Source organism: Bufo bufo, chromosome 1, assembly GCF_905171765.1.
Source record: "Bufo bufo chromosome 1, aBufBuf1.1, whole genome shotgun sequence".
NCBI classification, from domain to species: Eukaryota; Metazoa; Chordata; class Amphibia; order Anura; family Bufonidae; genus Bufo; species Bufo bufo.
This window is the reverse complement of record NC_053389.1, coordinates 771,944,187-771,964,073: the sequence shown is the minus strand read 5'-3', so window position 1 is coordinate 771,964,073 and position 19,887 is coordinate 771,944,187. Positions and strand designations below refer to the sequence as shown.

Below are 19,887 nucleotides of genomic sequence, written 5' to 3'. Positions count from 1 at the left end.
CGGTTTCCATGTCTGAGGCAACGCCCACAGGGTGACATCCACACAACATCTCCGCCCCTTGTTCCGGCTCTTCCACGCACCCCCGCCTCTCTCCCTCTGTGCTCTTCCGGCTTCTTCCCTGCGCCCCGCCGCGCTCTTCCATTCACCTCTGAACCCGCCCGCCGCGCTCCTCTAATCACCGAAGCGTCCTCCCTCCGCGCTGTTCCAGGTTTCGCCTTACCTCCCCGGGTTTCACTTTTCAAGATGGCCGCCGCATCAGCCCGGGGTGTCTCCGCGCTCCGTCGCTGCTGCCTCCTGGGACTCCCGGTAAGAGAACAGCCCTATCTCGTTTTCTTTCTCTTTCTCCCCGACCGTTGCTTCTCCCTGTATCCCAGGAAATCTCCGTGTAACCGCCCGACTCCACCCAGAGCCGCCTTCCGACCTCTTGGCAGGCCCTGGCCTAAGGCCTACGCCGCCTGAGCGAGCCGGGGACTCGCGTAGAAGTCTCGGCCGGCCTGGTGCTCGGGGGGCCGGTGTGGTTTCCAGCTTCAGACTACGGGGGGATGGGGGATTGCTGGGTGACACCCGGGTGCCGGTTAGTGTGCGGCTGTCAGCAGGGAGCCACTGAGGGCACTGGGCACTGTGTGGCACACACCTGACCATGTAGGACTGGCACTACAAGTGTCAGCATGCCCTGCCAGTCAGACCCTGCACCTGCCTGTCCTGTGGGTACTGGTACTGTGCCCCTTACCACCTGCCTGTCCTGTGGGTACTGGTACTGTGCCCCTTACCACCTGCTGCTGTTGTGTCTGGGGGTGGAGGGAGAGGAAATGTTTTGGACATGGCGTATTTGTATCATTTCTCCTTTTTAGTTGTGATATTTGGCGCCTTCTACCGCACTGGTGGTTTTTATTAATTTTTACGTCTTGGCTGATATGTGGCTCCTGAGATTTGTTATGGCAGCTGCTCGCTGTCACTTACCGGTGGGTACCTGCCAGCACCTGTATAGGATTGGTGGGGGGAAGCAGCCAATCACAGGGAAGCTGAACCCTCTGCTATTGGCGATGGTGCGGTCACCTGCTTTTCTGTCACCCGCTCCTCGGTTGTGGTGTCTGCGTATTGTTTTTGTCTGCGTTTTATTTTTTATTTTTTTTTGACGTACAGTCATGGGACCAGGAAACCGTGCAAAATGTCCAGGGTTTGCGGAGAGAGCCATCTCCCCATACATGTTCATGTAACCTTCTTTCGCTGTCGCATACACGTGAGGTAGTCGGAGGGTTTGGTCGCCGTCTACCCTTGTGTAGGCTCGGTTTGCACATTACCGACCCCTCGTGTGCAGTAGTGATGCCCTCTGCTCCTTATAATGGGATACATTGTGGCAACGACACGACTTGAATTAAATCGCACCCCAAATGTCCGCCTGTCTCCTGGTGCATTGTCTGTGCGCGGTTCTTCTCACACTAACGTTTGCAGTTTCCATTGGGAAGATTTCATGACGGTTGTCTCTATAGGCACCCATCCATCACCCATAGGCACCCATGCAAAAATAAAGGGGGGTAAGGGTATGCCAACCTGACTGAGACCAAAGAACAAAGGCCTCGGTCAGGTGAAAGTTGACATAGGAGCTGGGAGCTGAGCCTAAGCAAGACGAATGGCGCCAGATGCGGTAGGTAGTCGCTGACCATTTGTATCGGCAGTCTGCCCGTGTTGTTGCGTCTCCCTCTATGCGGTCTGGTCTCACCGTCTTGTGTTTTCTCCTCGTAGGTTTGATCATCTCGACGTCGCTCCTGCTCTTCGCCTGCAGCCGCTTGTGTCTCCTGCTAGGACTCTCCTAAGGTTATCGTCACGCCATACCAAGACTGGTGGACTTTGGCGAGGTTGGCTTGAGAGGAGCTTGGTGTGTGCTATGGTGAGCCAGCCTCCGGGCAGCGCCAGCCTCCTTTCATCCCTCCAGGACCAAGGATAAACCTCTATGGATATACAGTCATCATGGTGAAGCTGGCTAATCCTTTGTATACGCAATGGATCCTGGAGGCCATCAGGAAGGTGAAGAAACAGAAGCAGCGCCCCTCGGAGGAGCGCGTCTGCAACGCCGTGTCCACTTCGCACGGCCTGGATCGCCACACTGTCTTGGAGCAGCTGGAGCTCAGTGTAAAAGATGGAACAGTACTTAAGGTTACCAACAAGGGGCAGAACTCCTACAAAGACCCTGATAACCCAGGCCGCCTGGCACTACCTAAGACTGTCAGGAACTCGGGGCGGCCAGAGGGTTTGGACTGGCAGTGGCTCTTGAGGAAGGCACTAGAGGGGCTCTCCGAGCCTGGGGGCTCTTCTCTGAAGAGCATTGAACGCTTTTTGCGTAGTCAGAGGGATGTGGTGGCAACCTATGGGGGCAATACAAGTCCAACTTCAGCTTTCCACCAGCAGTTACGGCTTTCTATCAAGCGGGCTCTGGGCCATGGGAGAATTATAAAGGAGGGCGCCTTTTACAGGCTGAATTCCAAGCTGATGGAGGTCAAACTAGGATGGGAATGCTTGGCCTCGCTGCCACCAGTGTGTTTACTGCCTCATGAAAAAGACAAGGTGAGTGATACTTGTCGGCTCCAGCCTGTGGACGCCTGGTGTCGTAGGACCCGTTCAGAGTGACCGCAGGGGCCAGGTCTACGGTGGGGGTGAAGGGGACTCTATCAGTTCCCAGTCACCGGTTGCATTGGTTCAGTGTGTAAACAGGAGCTGTGCTTCTTCTAAACTCTAATATGGTCTGTCCTTAAAGGGGTTGTTAAGGACTAGAAAAACATGGCTGCTTTCTTCCGAACGCACCACCGCACCAGTCCACCGGTTGTGTGGTTTCAGTGCAGCTCAGCCCTGGTCACTTGAATAGAGCTGAGCTACAATGCCAGACACAACCCATGGACAGGTGCTGCTCCGTTTTTGGAGGAAAGCCGCCATATTTTTTGCATCCATGACCAGCCCCTTTAGGGTACATTCACACGTTCAGGATTCATGTGCGGAGAATCCTTACTGAAGTCCGCAGGTGTTCGCAGGCAAATCTGTGCGGTCAATCCGCATCAATTGGTGCGGATTTGCTTGCAGATTTTACTAAGTGAACGAAGAAAATCTGACCAGTAAAAATAAAATAAATTGACATGCTGCAGATTTTAAAATCCGCACGGAAAAAAATCTGCATCGTGTGCATTGAGATTTTCAAATTCTCATAGAATACAATGTACATGACCTACGGTGCGGATTTTCCGCACGCAAATCCGCGCAGAAAATCTGCACGCAATCCTGATCGTGTGCACTTAGCCTTAAAGTTTGTGCCACTTTTCCTTCATTGACTTCCACGAGGAAAGCCCCAAGGAAAAGACGACTGCGCGTGCTTTTCATCATGCAGCATTGCACACGCAGTTTTCAGTACAAGCATTTGTGTGACTTAAAAAAAAATATATAATAATTCCTAAAAGAAAACACCGGTAACTTGCAACATCTAGACATGCCCTTCAAGTACTGGCAGGCCGAGTCCATCTTTGCAAGCTGTTTTTATGGTTCCGTTGCCTCGAAAATGTGTAATGAATCAACTCCTGAAATAGGGGCAATTTAAAAGAAAAAAGAGTAACTCCATATGTGTCTCCATGGAAACAGACTACAAACAGACCTTGTGTAGTCTGATCCCTCAGTCTTCCCAACACCTTCCATCTGCCCACTTCATTTTCAGCTGGCAGATGTGTTAGCACGAAGGTGGCAAAGGTGAACGTTCCGGGTGTGTCCATGTGGGACTGAAATGCTGCAGTTATTCTTAAAAGGGTTATCTAAGTACAAATGCCACCTGTCCCTCCTATAGCTGATACCTGCGTGGTCCACGGCACCCGTGTTCCTCTGGATCCCTGCACGGCCACCGCTGCATCTCCCCGTCGTATGGTTAAAAACATCTGGTTATTCAATCATGGCTGCCATTAAGGCTGGTCACGGATGTTTTGATCCACACGCTGGGTAGATTCAGCGGTGGTCGTGCAGGATCTGAAGCGACGCATGTGTAAGTATTGTCTATAGGAGGGGCCCTGGCATTGAAGGGGGTATTCGTACTATTGGATAGCCCCTTTAAGCACCCGCACACGTAGTATTTCTCCTGGAAATCCGCAGCAGGATAAAAAGAATGTGTGTGGAAATGCTGATGTAATGCAGATTTCATCCTTTTGCAAATCCTCACTTTTCAGTCACTTGTGAACATCCCCTTATTGTTGGGGGTCATCTGAGCAGGGGAGCGATCTTATGTCCTCCTGCACAGGTTTTTTTATTTTTTTTAATCATATGTCTACATGTGACTGAAACGGTGAGGATTCTCATGCGGAAGATCCACAGCATTGTACCACACCAGCAAAATGAGGGTATTTTAAGAAATCTCATCCACAAGCTGCTTAAAAAATTAAGCGTGGCATAGATTGACGTGTGAATATAAGCACCATGTCAATTTATGCCGCGGATCTCCACCGCAGATGGCGAAATCCGCGGCAAAAGCTGCCTGTAATACACAATAATAAAGTTTTTTTACGCTTTTATTTTCAATCATGTGCAGCTGGAGCATTAAATGGGTTTTCCAGGATTTTTTTTTAACTGATGACCTATCCTCTGGACAGCTCCTTAGTGTCTGATTGGTGGGGTTCCGACACTGCGCTGCGGCCTTCTCACAGCTCACCAAGCACAGCGCCGTACATTTTATGGTGGCTGCGGTTGGTATTGCGCTCAGCCCCATTTACTTCTATGGAGCTGAGATGCTCCTAGGCCACGTGACTGATGTACGTGACGTCACTGGCCTAGGGAAAGCTGAGAGAAGACAGGGGCTCAACCAGCTGATCGATTGGGGTCCTGGGTGTCGGACCCTCACCAGATACTGATGATGACCTATACATAGGATAGGTCATCAGTATAAAAATCTCCGAAAACCCCTTTAATGTATTATTTTTTTGTTTAAAGGGACATTTCAGGGTTTTATTGTTGATGACCTATCCTCAGGCTAGATCATGATGATCTTTGTGATCAGCGAGGGGTCTGACACCCGCACCCCAGCCCCTTCAGCTGTTTGGTAACTTCGTGGCCGGAATACACAGCTCCATCCATTGAGCGGTGGACGCAGCTGTGTAGTTTGGGCACCGACTTCTGGCATCAGAGCTAATGCCAATCGGCTATCCTGAGGCCAGCTCATCAGTAATAAAGTTCTGGAATGCCCCTTTAATTGTTAAAAAAAAAAAAAAAAAAAAAAAAAGGGAAATTACTCAGCTTTATAGCTCTGGGTATTTGCCATGAGGTAGAGGATGTATTTTTTTTTTTTTTTTTTTTTTTTTTTTATATATATATATGGTCAAATTTGCCACTGAAGTGATCAGGCGGACTCCTAGCCATCAGTGTTTCGTCCTCCATTTCTGGATGCTTGGAGAACTATTGGCCGGTGGCTGCGTGCATCCAGATTGAGTTCTGCGGGGAGCACGGAGAGAGCCTGTGCACCTGGCCTCTCACGTGCGTTATTTCTCAGCGGGGAAGTAGTGCAGCAGGCAGTAAAGGAAGGCTGTATTCATGTCGTGTGCGCAGACACGCGCGAGTCATCCTTTCTGCTCCGTTCTAGGAACAGAAAAACAAAGGAAACCGACGGCGCCAGATCCGTCAAGTGATGGAGCCGTGCTGCGTCCGATGCCTGACTATAATGGGGTTCGTCAGGTTTCGGTCAGGGAGCCCAGCATTTTACTAGACAGAATAGCTCAGCGCGCTGCACTGTTTTTCTCTTCTAATGGGATCTGCGACAGAGGTCCTTCACCGAGCCTCCGACGCAAATGTGAACGCACCCGAACATGCAGCTGTTGGGCAAGTCCAAGGCAAATGGAGCTGATTGAGGAGGAGCGGTCGCCTCTCCTGGCATGTCACTTACAACGTGACCGCTCTGTAGCCGTTTTCTCAGAACTCTGGGTTACGCCGTTCCTCTGTTATTCCTTTTGGAATTGTATTGAAATTTTAAGTGCAGAAGATGCGGCGGTTTTCAGAGCGCTGTACGGATCCATAGAAAGTATGGCATGTAGGATCCGTACTCTGCCGAGCTGATGCAGAGCCCTCTGTACTGAAGGTTTAGGTCCCCTTTAAATGTTTTTGCCCACAGTACATGGATGTGGGTGATGGGTCGGTTCTTTGCCGCTGCCCCCCTCTGTGATAAGGGGACGTTGTGGTTGTACGTATCAGAAGGCAGCATGTTGTAGGATATCTCTTAATCTTGCACTTGGGTTTCACTCGTGACGGAACGTAGAAAGTCTGGTTCTATCGGTACACCACCAAAACATGGAGTACATGGTGTGCACTGAACGTGTCGTGTGGGGCTGATCTCCTGTGAACTGCCGGCGCCGCTTCTCCTGTCATCCACCAGTAAGGAGCAGAGGAACATCTTACAGAGAGTCCATGTTCCTCCTGGTGGCGTTCACGCACATCCTTACAGTGCGCACCCATGATCGTCTTCCTGCCGGGTTCTTCTCCAATAAATATTAGGCCACTCCTGTGGCCCAACGTGTTTTTGGAGAGGTCGGCTGACTGTCAAATGTGTATGGGGGGGTTCCTGACTCTCCCCGATGGGTAATGTTGGGAAGAGGAGGATGATGTTGAATTTTAACACTCGGTCCTTTTGTTCTGGCAGCAGCTTTACCTCTCTTCCCTCTGAAAAAACATGCATCCTCTGCTGAGCGTGTATGTATACGGGGTAGGTAGGAGAGACAGCGGTCTGCCAGACAGCTATTGAAAGTGTATTTTTAAAGGGGTATGAAGTGGTCTTTAAAAGGGTAGTCTGGTTAGTGAAAGTTATACCCTGTCCACAAGATAGGGGATAACTAGTAGATCTGTGCGGGTCCTTCCCCATACCCAGTAGAGCCCCTCTGAAATTGAAGGAGCGGCTGGTCAGAAATGAATGGATTGGCGGTGCACATCTCCAACGAGCCGCTCAGTGTATTTCAGAGGGGCTCCACTGGATACGGGCGATTGTCCCAGCGGTAGGACCTCCACCGATCTAATACTTATCCCCATCCTGTGGATAGCTGTTGGAAGATTAGCTCTTGGTAAAGGCCATGATGCTGCGGCCCCTTCTCGGCTCACCAAGCACAGCGCCCTCCATTGTGTAGTGGCTGTGCCTGGTATCGCAGCTTAACTCCATTCACTCCATTGAATGGGAGTGATCTGCACATAGTCCCCGTGACCGATGAATGCGACGTCACTGGCCGAAGAAGAGGCCAACAGCTGATCGGCGGGGCTGCCGAGAATCAAACCCCCACCGATCAGATATTGATGACCTTTCCTGAGGATAGACCACCAGGATCAAAATCCTGGCAAACTCTTTTAAATTCGATTGATAGTCCTTGAATATAACGTTGGACAGCCCACCTTCGGCTCCCCTGCTGTGTCCACATCCTTTTCACTGTTTTCCAGGCACCTACTTTTAGTGTCAGCTGTACCCGGGAATGCGGTAATATAAGGTACAGCCGATATTTAGAAGTACGGAGCTGTGCCTGGTAAATAATGAAGGGGATGCAGCATTTGTTAGGAGGGCCACAGCCCTTGCAAATAGCTGATCAGTAGGGGTACAGAAAGTGCAGTCTAAGCATATGCCATCACTTTTTGGAAAACCCCTTTATTTGTTGCTGAGGATGATTCTGATGGGTTCTGTTAGACCAGCATCTACAGGACTGTCCTGGTCCACAAGCCTGGGTGGAGTGGGACTGTAAGGGATGTAGACGTACAGTATATCCACAAACACCTTTACATAAGGTGATCTTGTAGATCTAGAATTAATTGACCAGGCTAAACTGCTGTCAGCACTAGGTAGGGGCTGAGGTGAGCAGGACAAACATACCTTTTGTGGAGCTTTTATAATCAGGAGTAGTGTGAATATAAAGTTTTGTTCTGCCCCAAGAGGCGGAGCTTCACTGTGAGGTGCTCTCTGCATTGAGGTGCGTCTCAGCCCTGCCCCTCTACTCTGAATGAAAGCTGTGCTGTTCTCCTGGTTGGATGTTTCTGCTATCATTTGGAATAGAGGGAACCTGACAGAATAAAACTTTATATTCACACTACTCCTGATAATAAAAGCTCCACAAAAGGTTTCTACTGCTCACCTCAGCCCTTACCTAGTGCTGACAGCAGTTTAGCATGTTCAGAACTGCTGACAGAGTGGGGACTGATGCCCTGTAAGTACCACTATATACAAGTCCGTTTCACTTTGGCCTCCTGGCTTTTAGTCTGTTATCTAATTACCAGATGTAGTAGGCCTGGGTCGACCTGACTTTTGCCTTCAGTGGGACTTGTCCATTTCTGCGGAGGAGTCGTCCCCCGGGCAGATGTGTGCACAGATCTCCAGCATTTTGGAGCTGATAGGAGGGTAAATAGGCTTTGGAAATCTAAACAGTTGGGGCTGGGGTGCTGGTCGGGCCTCCTTCCTCCTCCTTCGTGCATTGCTTCCTTCCAGTCTCCTCCACAGATGTGATAATGAGAGGCATATGACGATTTGGGTGGGGCATCGAATATTGCTCAGAGTTTTTTTGGCATTTGGATTCTTCCCCGCCCCCTCCCCCCCTCTCTCTCTTGGCAAACAGTTTACTATGAATTTCCCACCAATATTTTTATAGACTGAGGCGCCAGCATTTTACTTTAAGGCTGGGTTTTCCATGTTCAGATGTTTTTTGAGTTTCTGAAGCCAAAACCAGGGGTGGATCATGAGTGGAAGACGCATAAACGAAGAGTCCTCTCCTCTATTGGAACCTACTCCTGGCTTTAAAAATTGCATAAATCAACCTGAATGTAGAAACCCGGCCTGAGGCCTCATGCACGCGGACAAGGACGGCACTGGGAATGAGCAAATCGATTTCGGATGAAACATCCGAACAACAAAGTGGTACCTTTTGAACCGAACCCGAGTTCGGGAAATGGTTTATCACAGTGCAAATTAATTTATGAAGTTATTACGTGAGGTCTCGCGAGACTTCGCAAAGCAATAACTTCGGCTCATCGGAGCCAATACATTGTAATACTGTATGGAGCTCCTGCTCCGTACAGTATTAGGGCTCTTTCACACCTGCGTTCTTGTCTTCCGGCATAGAGTTCCGTCGTCGGGGCTCTATGCCGGAAGAATCCTGATCAGGATTATCCTAATGCATTCTGAATGGAGAGAAATCCGTTCAGGATGCATCAGGATGTCTTCAGTTCCGGAACGGAACGTTTTTTGGCCGGAGAAAATACCGCAGCATGCTGCGCTTTTTGCTCTGGCCAAAAATCCTGAACACTTGCCGCAATGCCGGATCCGGAATTAATGCCCATTGAAAGGCATTGATCCGGATCCGGCCTTAAGCTAAACGTCGTTTCGGCGCATTGCCGGAGCCGACATTTAGCTTTTTCTGAATGGTTACCATGGCTGCCGGGACGCTAAAGTCCTGTTTGCCATGGTAAAGTGTAGTGGGGAGCGGGGGAGCAGTATACTTACCGTCCGTGCGGCTCCTGGGGCGCTCCAGAGTGACGTCAGGGCGCCCCAAGCGCATGGATCATGTGATCGCATTGGACACGTCATCCATGCGCATGGGGCGCTCTGACGTCATTCTGGAGCGCCCCGGGAGCCGCACGGACTGTAAGTATACTGCTCCCCCGCTCCCCACTACTACTATGGCAACCAGGACTTTAATAGCGTCCTGGGTGCCATAGTAACACTGAAAGCATTTTGAAGACGGTTCCGTCTTCAAATGCTTTCAGTACACTTGCGTTTTTCCGGATCCGGAGTGTAATTCCGGCAAGTGGAGTACATGCCGGATCCGGACAACACAAGTGTGAAAGAGCCCTTAGGCTACATGCACACGACCGTATGTGTTTTGCGGTCCGCAAGTTGCGGATCCGCCCAAAAAAACGGATGACCTCCATATGCCATCATTTTATTTATTTTTTTGCGGATCCATTGTAACAGTGCCTATCCTTGTCCGCAAAATGGACAAGAATAGGACATGTTCTACAGAACGGACATACTGATGCGGATAGCACACGGTGTGCTGTCTGCATTTTTTGCGTACCCGTTGAAATGAATGGGTCCGCATCCTATCCGCAAAAAAACGGAACGGAAACAAAATACGTTCGTGTGCATGAGGCCTTAGAACAAAGTTTTATGCAAATCGACTTTGGATGTTTTCATCCTAAGTCAATTCGCTCATCCCTGGACCAAAGATTTCTGCAGGAGTTAAGTGAATGGGACTGATTGTCTCGGGGCCGACACCTGTGAAAGGGGAATAAGTTGGGCACAAAGTGAGCGACTATCACAGTTTGACGAGACGACTGGATCAGAGCTTTTCCTAAGGCCTCATGCACAGGCCCATATCCATTTTGTAGTCTGCAAATCCCGGATCCGTGGACTTGCCCGGCATGAAACCGCTTTGATCGTGATGTATAAGGCCTCTCTCACACGAGCGTGTACGGATGCATTGCGGCAAACCCGCGTGAGTAGGTACGCAATTGCAGTCAGTTTTGACTGCGATTGCGTTCCGTTGTTCAGTTTTTGTCGCGCGGGTGCAATGTGTTTTGCACGCACGTGATAAAAAACTGAATGTGGTACCCAGACCCGAACTTCTTCACAGAAGTTTGGGTTCAAGGTTGTGTAGAGTTTGTTTTATTTCCCCTTATAACATGGTTATAAGGGAAAATAATAGCATTCTGAATACAGAATGCATAGTACAATAGCGCTGGAGGGGTTAAAAAATATTAAATTATTTAACTCTCCTTAATCCACTTGTTCGCGCAGCCAGCATCTCTTCTGTCTTCTTTGAGGAATAGGACCTTTTGATGACGTCACTGCGCTCATCACATGGTCCATCACATGATCTTTTACCATGGTGATGGATCATGTGGTGAGCGTAGTGATGTCATCAAAGGTCCTTTTCCTCAAAGAAGAAGACGGAAGAGAAGCCGGGCTGCGCGAACAAGTGGATTAGGCTCCATTCACACGTCCGTGGTGTGTTGCGGATCCGCAACACACCCGCCCGGCACCCCTATAGAAATGCTTATTCTTGTCCGCAGCGGCGGACAAGAACAAGAATAGGACATGCTCTATCTTTTTGCGGAGCTGCGGACCCAAAGATCGGGACCGCGCTCCGCAAATACGGATGCGGACAGCACACTGTGTGCTGTCCGCATCTATTCCGTCCCTATAGAGAATGAATGGGTCCGCACCCGTTCTGCAAAAATGCGTAACGGATGCGGACCCATTTTGCGGACGTGTGAATGGAGCCTTAAGGTGAGTATGTATGTGTGTGTGTATATATATATATATATATATATATATATATATATATATATATATATATATTTGTACTAAGCATTCTGTATTAAGAATGCTATTATTTTCCATTATAACCATGTTATAAGGGAAAATGATAATGATCGGGTCCCCATCCCGATCGTCTCCTAGCAAACGTGCGTGAAAATCGCACCGCATCTGCACTAGCTTGCGATTTTCACGCAGCCCCATTCACTTCTGTGAAAAACGCACAAAATAGAGCATGCTGCGATTTTCACGCAACGCACAAGTGATGGGTGAAAATCACCGCTCATGTGCACAGCCCCATAGAAATGAATGGGTCCGGATTCAGTGCGGGTGCAATGCGTTCAACTCACGCATCGCATCCGCGCGGAATACTCGCCCGTGTGAAAGGGGCCTAATGGAATTCACCCGATGGGCCGACACCTTTGCCCACCCAGGAGGGAAGTGGGTCTGTAAGAATCACATAGCGTAGGATCTTTACCTGGTGCAGGAATCGCAGCTATTCTAGATGAAACTCCCTGCGTTGGGTCCCACGGATATATCTCCGTCTCCATAGGCCAAGTACCACGGCCATGTTGTATGTGGCCGACTGAAAGACCCCGTGATGCCTGGTTCTCCCAGTAAGTGAGGGTGTCGGAGGTGGCACGCACCTAGAGCTCGGGGTTATGTTTCTGTTGATGCTTATGGTTGGTTCCTGAAGATTGTATCCCTGGTCCCCATGTGGTTTTGCACTCCAGAAGTAAATCCTCAGCACTCTTAAAGGGGTATTCCTGCTTGGTCACCTTTCTGCCTCGATGTGGTTGCCGTTTCTTGATGGACCGAGTGGATATGGCTTTTGTATAAATGCCCCTTTAAAAATAGAGTGAACCAGAAAGTCCTCTCTCCTAAAGCAAGGACAGACAGTGTGATACGCAAGCGCTTCTCTCTCCTTGTTTAAGTGACTGGCAGGGGTCTCTGCACCCGGACCCCCACCTATCAAGACTCACTGTGAACAATCAAAAGTATTTCAAAGTACAGAGACGCTTTAAAGCCCGCTGCACACTCAAGATGGCTGTCCCAACTCTGCTGTAATTGTGCACACTCAGCCGAGCATGCATGTTTATACCGGGGGGAGTGCTGCTGCAAGACTCCTGGAAGCAGCATATCCCCATGGGAAAATAAATAAATCTAACTGCACGTTCCTTCCTTCTCCTGACATCTACCAGCAGGGGGTAGTTGGGAGGTCCCAATGCACATAAGTTACTTAGCCAATTCAGCAGAAATCGGGTTCAGGTTGCTTTTGTTTCAAGTGTACGGAGATTCTCTGTCCCTGGCGGTAAAGGTGGCCGTACGTGAGGCGGCTGTCACTCGTCCGTCCGTCTATCTCTCCTGATCCATACATCTGCATGCTTGGCCTAGCGGAGTATGCATCTGTAGTGAGGGGGGGCAGAGCTTAAATGTCGGTGTATTAAATTTCGCAGCTGTCGTGCACCTTTATCAGGTCACCCGATAAATGATGTTCGGGGATTAACTTTTTGTCTGGTTGTAAACGCTACCTTTTCCATAGTGCAGTGTGACGCCCCCTGCTGGTGTTATAACTGGAGATCAGCAGATATGCCCCCATGGGAATATTATGTATGTATTCGGTGACTGGAACTGAGCCAAAGGTTTTCTGCACGTTTCGTGTGGCTATGGGGTTGCAGTGAAATGGGTGTAGCGGTGGCGTTTAGCGACTTGCCTACAGCGGCACACGGGCGCTGGAATGTAAAGGTTGTGCGCTATTCCAAGAAGCTAACTTCTAGCTTTGCAGTCAGGAGGTGCCAGCATTACGGAGGATATTTATATCCTCTGCTTGCTGTGTGGGTGTCATAGAGAAGCCATGCCAAACGCTTCCTGTTTCCAGTGTGTGACGCTTCGCACTGCGGATGGCGACATTATGTAGCTGGACCACCTCCACACAGCAGCGGCTTTCAAATTCCTAGCATTCCTTTTATTTAAAGGGGACTTCCTCTGTGTCATGGTCACAGGGTCAGCTCTGCAGCTTCCAGGTTCGAGATCTTCCTGAAAACAGAAAAAAGTCAATGTCTAGTGTTCATTCAGCTGACGATTAAGATGGTAGAGTCTTGCACCAACCTAGATTTGTAATAAGGTAAAATTGTCTCCCCGCAGCCACCACTAGAGGGAGCTTACTATATACTGCCTTATCGTCGCGCTTCAGTGTATGGAGAGCTCTCGGTTGGCGCCCTCCAGTGGAAGAGCTCTTTCGGTATGGCGAGGCCATTTGTGTTTGGTAGGACTACTACAGCTTGGTCGCATTCACACCGGTAAAATCCCACCCGGTCGGTCTGGTTTTGTCTCCCAGATTGTTAGTGGACTCCATTAACCTCTTAAGGACATAGGGCGTACAGGTACGCCCTTGTGCCCTGGTACTTAAGGACACAGGGCGTACATGTACGCCCTGTGTATTTTCGATCACTGCCGTGCGGCTGGCAGTGATCGGAACCCGGTGCCTGCTCAAATCATTGAGCAGGCACCTAGGCTAAATGCGCGGGGGGGTCCCGTGACCCCCCCATGTCGGCGATCGCGGCAAACCGCAGGTCAATTCAGACCTGCGGTTTGCTGCGATTTCTGAAGTTTCTGGTCCCCGCAGTCCCTGACCGCAGGGATCAGAAACTTTATATGCCAAAAAAAAAGTTTTATTTACCCCCCCCTGCACCCCCGAATGATTTTTATGGTGGCGGGAGGTGCAGGGGGAGGGTTGCGGGCGGTGTGGGCGGTGCGGGAGGCGGGCGGTGCGGCAGGCGGGATCGCGATCCCCCGCCCGCCTCCCCTTGTATAATCGTTGGTGTCTAGTGGGTATACCAGGGTGCCAGCACATTGCTGGCACCCTGGTATAAACGGCTGACATCTGCGATGCGATGTCAGCCATTTAACCCTTTCCATACAGCGGTCCGTACGGACCGCTGTATGGAAAAGGTTAACAGCGCAGGGAGCTCCCTCCCTCTCCCATCGGGGGGCTGCTGTGCCTTTGCAGCCCCCCGATGGGGAGGGAGAGAGCCCCCAGAGAGCCCCCCGAGAGATCCCCTCCTTACCCTTCCCCGTCTGCGAAGTTCTGAGCAGACGGGGAAGGTTCCCATGGCAACAGGACGCCTCTCAGGCGTCCTGCTGTCCATGGTGCTGAACAGATCTGTGCTGAAAGCATAGATCTGTTCAGTGTAAGTAAAATACAGTACAGAACAATATATATTGTACTGTACTGTATTATTCAGACATCAGACCCACTGGATCTTCAAGAACCAAGTGGGTCTGGGTCAAAAAAAAGTGAATAAAAGTGAAAAAAAAGTAAAAATCAAAAAACACATTTATCACTGATAAAAAATGAAAAAAATAAAATTCCCTACACATGTTTGGTATCGCCGCGTCCGTAACGACCTGATCTATAAAACGGTCATGTTACTTTACCCGAACGGTGAACACCATAAAAATAAAAAATAAAAAACTATGATGAAATTGAAATTTTGCCCACCTTACTTCCCAAAAAAGGTAATAAAAGTGATCAAAAAAGTCGCATGTACGCCAAAATTGTAACAATCAAACCGTCATCTCATCCCGCAAAAATCATACCCTACCCAAGATAATCGCCCAAAAACTGAAAAAACTATGGCTCTCAGACTATGGAAACACTAAAACATGATTTTTTTTGTTTCAAAAATGAAATCATTGTGTAAAACTTACATAAATAAAAAAAAAGTATACATATTAGGTATCGCCGCGTCCGTATCGCCCGGCTCTATAAAAATATCACATGATCTAACCCCTCAGATGACCACCGTAAAAAAATAAAAATAAAAACGGTGTAAAAAAAGCCATTTTTTGTCATCTTACGTCACAAAAAGTGTAATAGCAAGCAATCAAAAAGTCATATGCACCCCAAAATAGATGCCAATCAAACCGTCATCTCATCCCGCAAAAAATGAGACCCTACTTAAGATAATCGCCCAAAAACTGAAAAAACTATGGCTCTTAGACTATGGAGACACTAAAACATTTTTTTGGTTTTAAAAATGAAATCATTGTGTAAAACTTACATAAATAAAAAAAATTGTATACATATTAGGTATCTCCGCGTCCGTGACAACCTGCTCTATAAAATTACCACATGATCTAACCTGTCAGATGAATGTTGTAAATAACAAAAAAAAAACGGTGCCAAAAAAGCTATTTCTTGTTACCTTGCCGCACAAAAAGTGTAATATAGAGCAACCAAAAATCATATGTACCCTAAACTAGTACCAACAAAACTGCCACCCTATCCCGTAGTTTCTAAAATGGGGTCACTTTTTTGGAGTTTCTACTCTAGGGGTGCATCAGGGGGGCTTCAAATGGGACATGGTGTCAAAAAAACCAGTCCAGCAAAATATGCCTTCCAAAAACCATATGGTGTTCCTTTCCTTCTGCGCCCTGCCGTGTGCCCGTACAGCTGTTTACGACCACATATGGGGTGTTTCTGTAAACTACAGAATTAGGGCCATAAATAATGAGTTTTGTTTGGCTGTTAACCCTTGCTTTGTAACTGGAAAAAAAATATTAAAATGGAAAATCTGCCAAAAAAGTGAAATTTTGAAATTGTATCTCTATTTTCCATTAAATCTTGTGCAACACCTAAAGGGTTAACAAAGTTTGTAAAATCAGTTTTGAATACCTTGAGGGGTGTAGTTTCTTAGATGGGGTCACTTTTATGGAGTTTATAATCTAGGGGTGCATCAGGGGGGCTTCAAATGGGACATGGTGCCAAAAAAACAGTCCAGCAAAATCAGCCCTCCAAAAACCAAACGGCGCACCTTTCACTCTACGCCCCGCTGTGTGCCCGTACAGTAGTTTACGGCCACATATGGGGTGTTTCTGTAAACAGCAGAGTCAGGGCAATAAAGATACAGTCTTGTTTGGCTGTTAACCCTTGCTTTGTTAGTGGAAAAAATGGGTTAAAATGGAAAATTAGGCAAAAAAATGAAATTCTCAAATTTCATCGCCATTTGCCAATAACTCTTGTGCAACACCTAAAGGGTTAACGACGTATGTAAAATCAGTTTTGAATACCTTGAGGGGTGTAGTTTCTTAGATGGGGTCACTTTTAGGGAGTTTCTCCTCTAGGGGTGCATCAGGGGGCTTCAAATGGGACATGGTGTAAATAAACCAGTCCATAAAAATCAGCCTTCCAAAAACCAAACGGCGCACCTTTCACTCTACGCCCCGCTGTGTGGCCGTACAGTAGTTTACGGCCACATATTGGGTGTTTCTGTAAATGGCAGAGTCAGGGCAATAAAGATACAGTCTTGTTTGGCTGTTAACCCTTGGTTTGTTAGTGGAAAAAATGGGTTAAAATGAAAAATTAGACAAAAAAATGAAATTCTCAAATTTCCTCCCTATTTGCCAATAACTCTTGTGCAACACCTAAAGGGTTAACAACGTATGCAAAATCAGTTTTGAATACCTTGAGGGGTGTAGTTTCTTAGATGGGGTCATTTTTGGGTGGTTTCTATAATGTAAGCCTCGCAAAGTGACTTGAGACCTGAACTGGTCCCTAGAAATTGAGTTTTTGTAAATTTCGGAAAAATTTCAAGATTTGCTTCTAAACTTCTAAGCCTTATAACATCCCCAAAAAATAAAATATCATTCCCAAAACAATTCAAACATGAAGTAGACATATGGGGAATGTAAAGTCATCACAATTTTTGGGGGTATTACTATGTATTACAGAAGTAGAGAAACTGAAACTTTGAAATTTGCTAATTTTTTTCAAATTTTTGTTAAATTAGGTATTTTTTGGTGCAAAAAAAATTTTTTTTTTGACTCCATTTTACCAGTGTCATGAAGTACAATATGTGACGAAAAAACAATCTCAGAACGGCCTGGATAAGTCAAACCGTTTTAAAGTTATCAGCACTTAAAGGGACTCTGGTCAGATTTTCAAAAAATGGCCTGGTCCTAAGGTGTAAAAAGGCTGTGTCCTTAAGGGGTTAATGAATGCAGTGTCTGATGAGCGATCCCACTGGTGTAGGCAATGGTATTGTGTGCAGGAAGCACGGGAGGGCATGGTAGGAAGATCCTTCTCAATTTGGATGGCTATGGAAGGTATCTAGGCTGAACTGGCCGTGGCCAGTTTATTATCCTGAGGATTTGGTGTTGAAGATTTAGGGTTGTGGTGAGGAGTTCTGGTCCTTTCCCTGTCCGGCTGGGAGGCAGGAACCTTCACTTCTCTGTCAAGATCAAAAAGAAGAAGCCAAACCCTAAACGTGGAGTCTGGCTTCTCAGATTTCCACCGTCCACTAGTCCCATTCAAAATGTGCAGGTTTTGCTCTTGGCTATATCTATGTACCACGGAGATAGGCTGTCCACTACAATTTTGATGGTGCTCTATAGCTCGGACCATGGGGCCACACAGGGCAGCTGATTGTGGGGGTGCACTCCTTCTATCGCGTGGAAAAGGCGTCGCTTAAAGGCTACACCTTCAGGGCAGTTGTGTCTAATTCCTTTTGGGGTATAAATCATTTTTGTAATTGGTCTTTGGCAGTTTTTGTAATATAGGGTCGAATTTCAGATTGTCACCTTCTGTTTGCTCCGAGTCCTGTCAGTTGATGGCTCTGATCTCCTGACCACTCATTAGAATATTGCTTTAAATGAGTGTTAAATGGGGTCAGGAGATAAGAGCTTGCAGGACTAGAAGCAACAGAAAGTGACAGTCTACAAATAGACCGAAATGTAACCCCTATATCACAAAAACTGCTGCCAATGTTCAATGAAGACCAATTGAAAAACTTTTTTTTTTTTTTAAGCTCGAAATGAGTAGAATGCAATCATGAAATAAAAAAATCCCCCTTTTAATGGGGACAACCTGCTTAATGTCTGAGCCCATTGATGGGACTGGTCAGCTATCTTATGTATATATGGGGTTGACCCAAATTCCCCTCATGACAGATGGTGAGGGATAAAAGACTTGAGCTTTTAGATATCAACATGCCTGACTTTTGTTCTCAGGTGAGGTAAGTTGTTGCCAGGACATGCATGCTCGGCCGAGTCCAGTATGCTTTTATTGGGGGGGGGGGGGGGGTCGAGAGGTGTAATTGTCAGCCAAGCATCAACTCTTTGACAACAGTGTTGCCCGTTTATCGTATGTCTATAGTCCCTTAACGTCCCTCGTAGAGGGTGTACATCAACCCTCTCGGTGAGACAGAGGACACTGCTCAGAGTGTGATGTCTCCGGCGGCCGGGGATCTCTCGGCTGATAAACAAGCGTCTCGTATTCCTGGCTCAGGTTCTCGCCTCTTCTCTCTGCAGATGGAGGACATCTGCTGCGAGTGGTGACACTTAACCAGGGAGCGGGGGACAGCTGGGAGCCTGGCCAGACCTTAAAGCGGCATTGTACCCTGGCAAGACATGGCCGCTAATGACTGCTGTAGATGTCACGTGCTGTTTCATCCTAGATTTATTTTATTTTTTTTCCCACATGTTCATATCCGTTCATCCATTTTTAATGGGAATGCAGTGACTGCTGTGTGGTCTGTGCGAGGAATTACGGAGCCGCGTCCCGATAGTACTCCGCGTATGAACGGAGGAGAGGGTGTCGGCACCGGGGGAAGTCTCTGACCTTCCTGTTAGGAATTCCGTCCAGCGCTATGCAGTCCGCCTGATAGCGGGGAACAATGGATCAATGTAAGGAAACCCAGAATGTGATAAGACTTGGCTTACTGGTCCTATCAGGGCTCAGAGTGGAGTTTTACATTTTTATTAGTTGTTTTGAAGCCCTTGCTTAACCTCTTAGTGACCACACACTTTAAAAATAAAAAATCGCATTCCAAGAGCTGTAACTTTTTTTTGTTTTTTCATCAATGTACTTGTATGAGGTCTTATTTTTTGCAGGATGTTATAGTTTTTAATGCACCATTTTGGGTACATGATTGATTAACCCTTGATTAACATGTACGGCGCTGAGCGGGTGTTTAAAGATGGTGCCCGCTCCTGCCCGATGCGGGCGCCATAGCAACAGGTGGCCGCCTGCTTCTTTTAGCAGACACCCGTGGCTCATGTCCGCAACCAGCAGTAATGCTGATCACGCACATTTAAACCTTTCAGATGCCGTGGTTGACCACGGCATCTCAGCGCGCTGAAACCGAAAGTGCGCACAGTTGTGCTCCGACTCCCCCATGTGGCGATCGGAGGAGCCGGAGCGTGTATGCAGCAGCCCCTGTCTTTATGAATGACAGGAGGCCGCTGCATAGTATGTACTATGGAGCCCTTGCCTGTAATAGGGCTCCACAGGAAAGTAGTGAAATCATCATAGATTCCAATGCAAGTGCATTGGTGTCTATGATGATAACAATTAGATGATTGCATGTTCTAGTTCCCTATGGGAACTATAAAAAAGTGTAAGGAAAAAAAAAGTAAAAAAACTAAAAATAAAAAAAAACATATTCAAATCACCCCCCTTTTCCCAAAATAAAACAAAAAAAATAAAAAAGATACACATCATGGGTTTCGCAATGTGCAAAAACGCCCATAAAATAAAAAATATATTCCCCATACGGCAAACTGCGAAAACGCCAAAAAAGCGCCCAAATAGCCGA

General features: G+C 47.7%; 1 protein-coding gene across 3 annotated transcripts in view; it reads left to right on the top strand.

Annotated features, from left to right (window-relative positions):
* The first annotated feature begins 212 nt into the window (after positions 1–212).
* Positions 213–19,887, top strand: part of KAT6A (lysine acetyltransferase 6A) — a 45,297-nt gene continuing 25,622 nt past the window's right edge. For all 3 annotated transcript variants that reach the window (XM_040414820.1, XM_040414819.1, XM_040414821.1), the window contains exons 1-2: positions 213–306; positions 1,744–2,562. In XM_040414820.1, the coding sequence (XP_040270754.1) occupies positions 1,969–2,562 (594 nt within the window). In that variant the 5' untranslated portion in view covers positions 213–306; positions 1,744–1,968. The remainder of the gene's footprint in view (positions 307–1,743; positions 2,563–19,887) is intronic.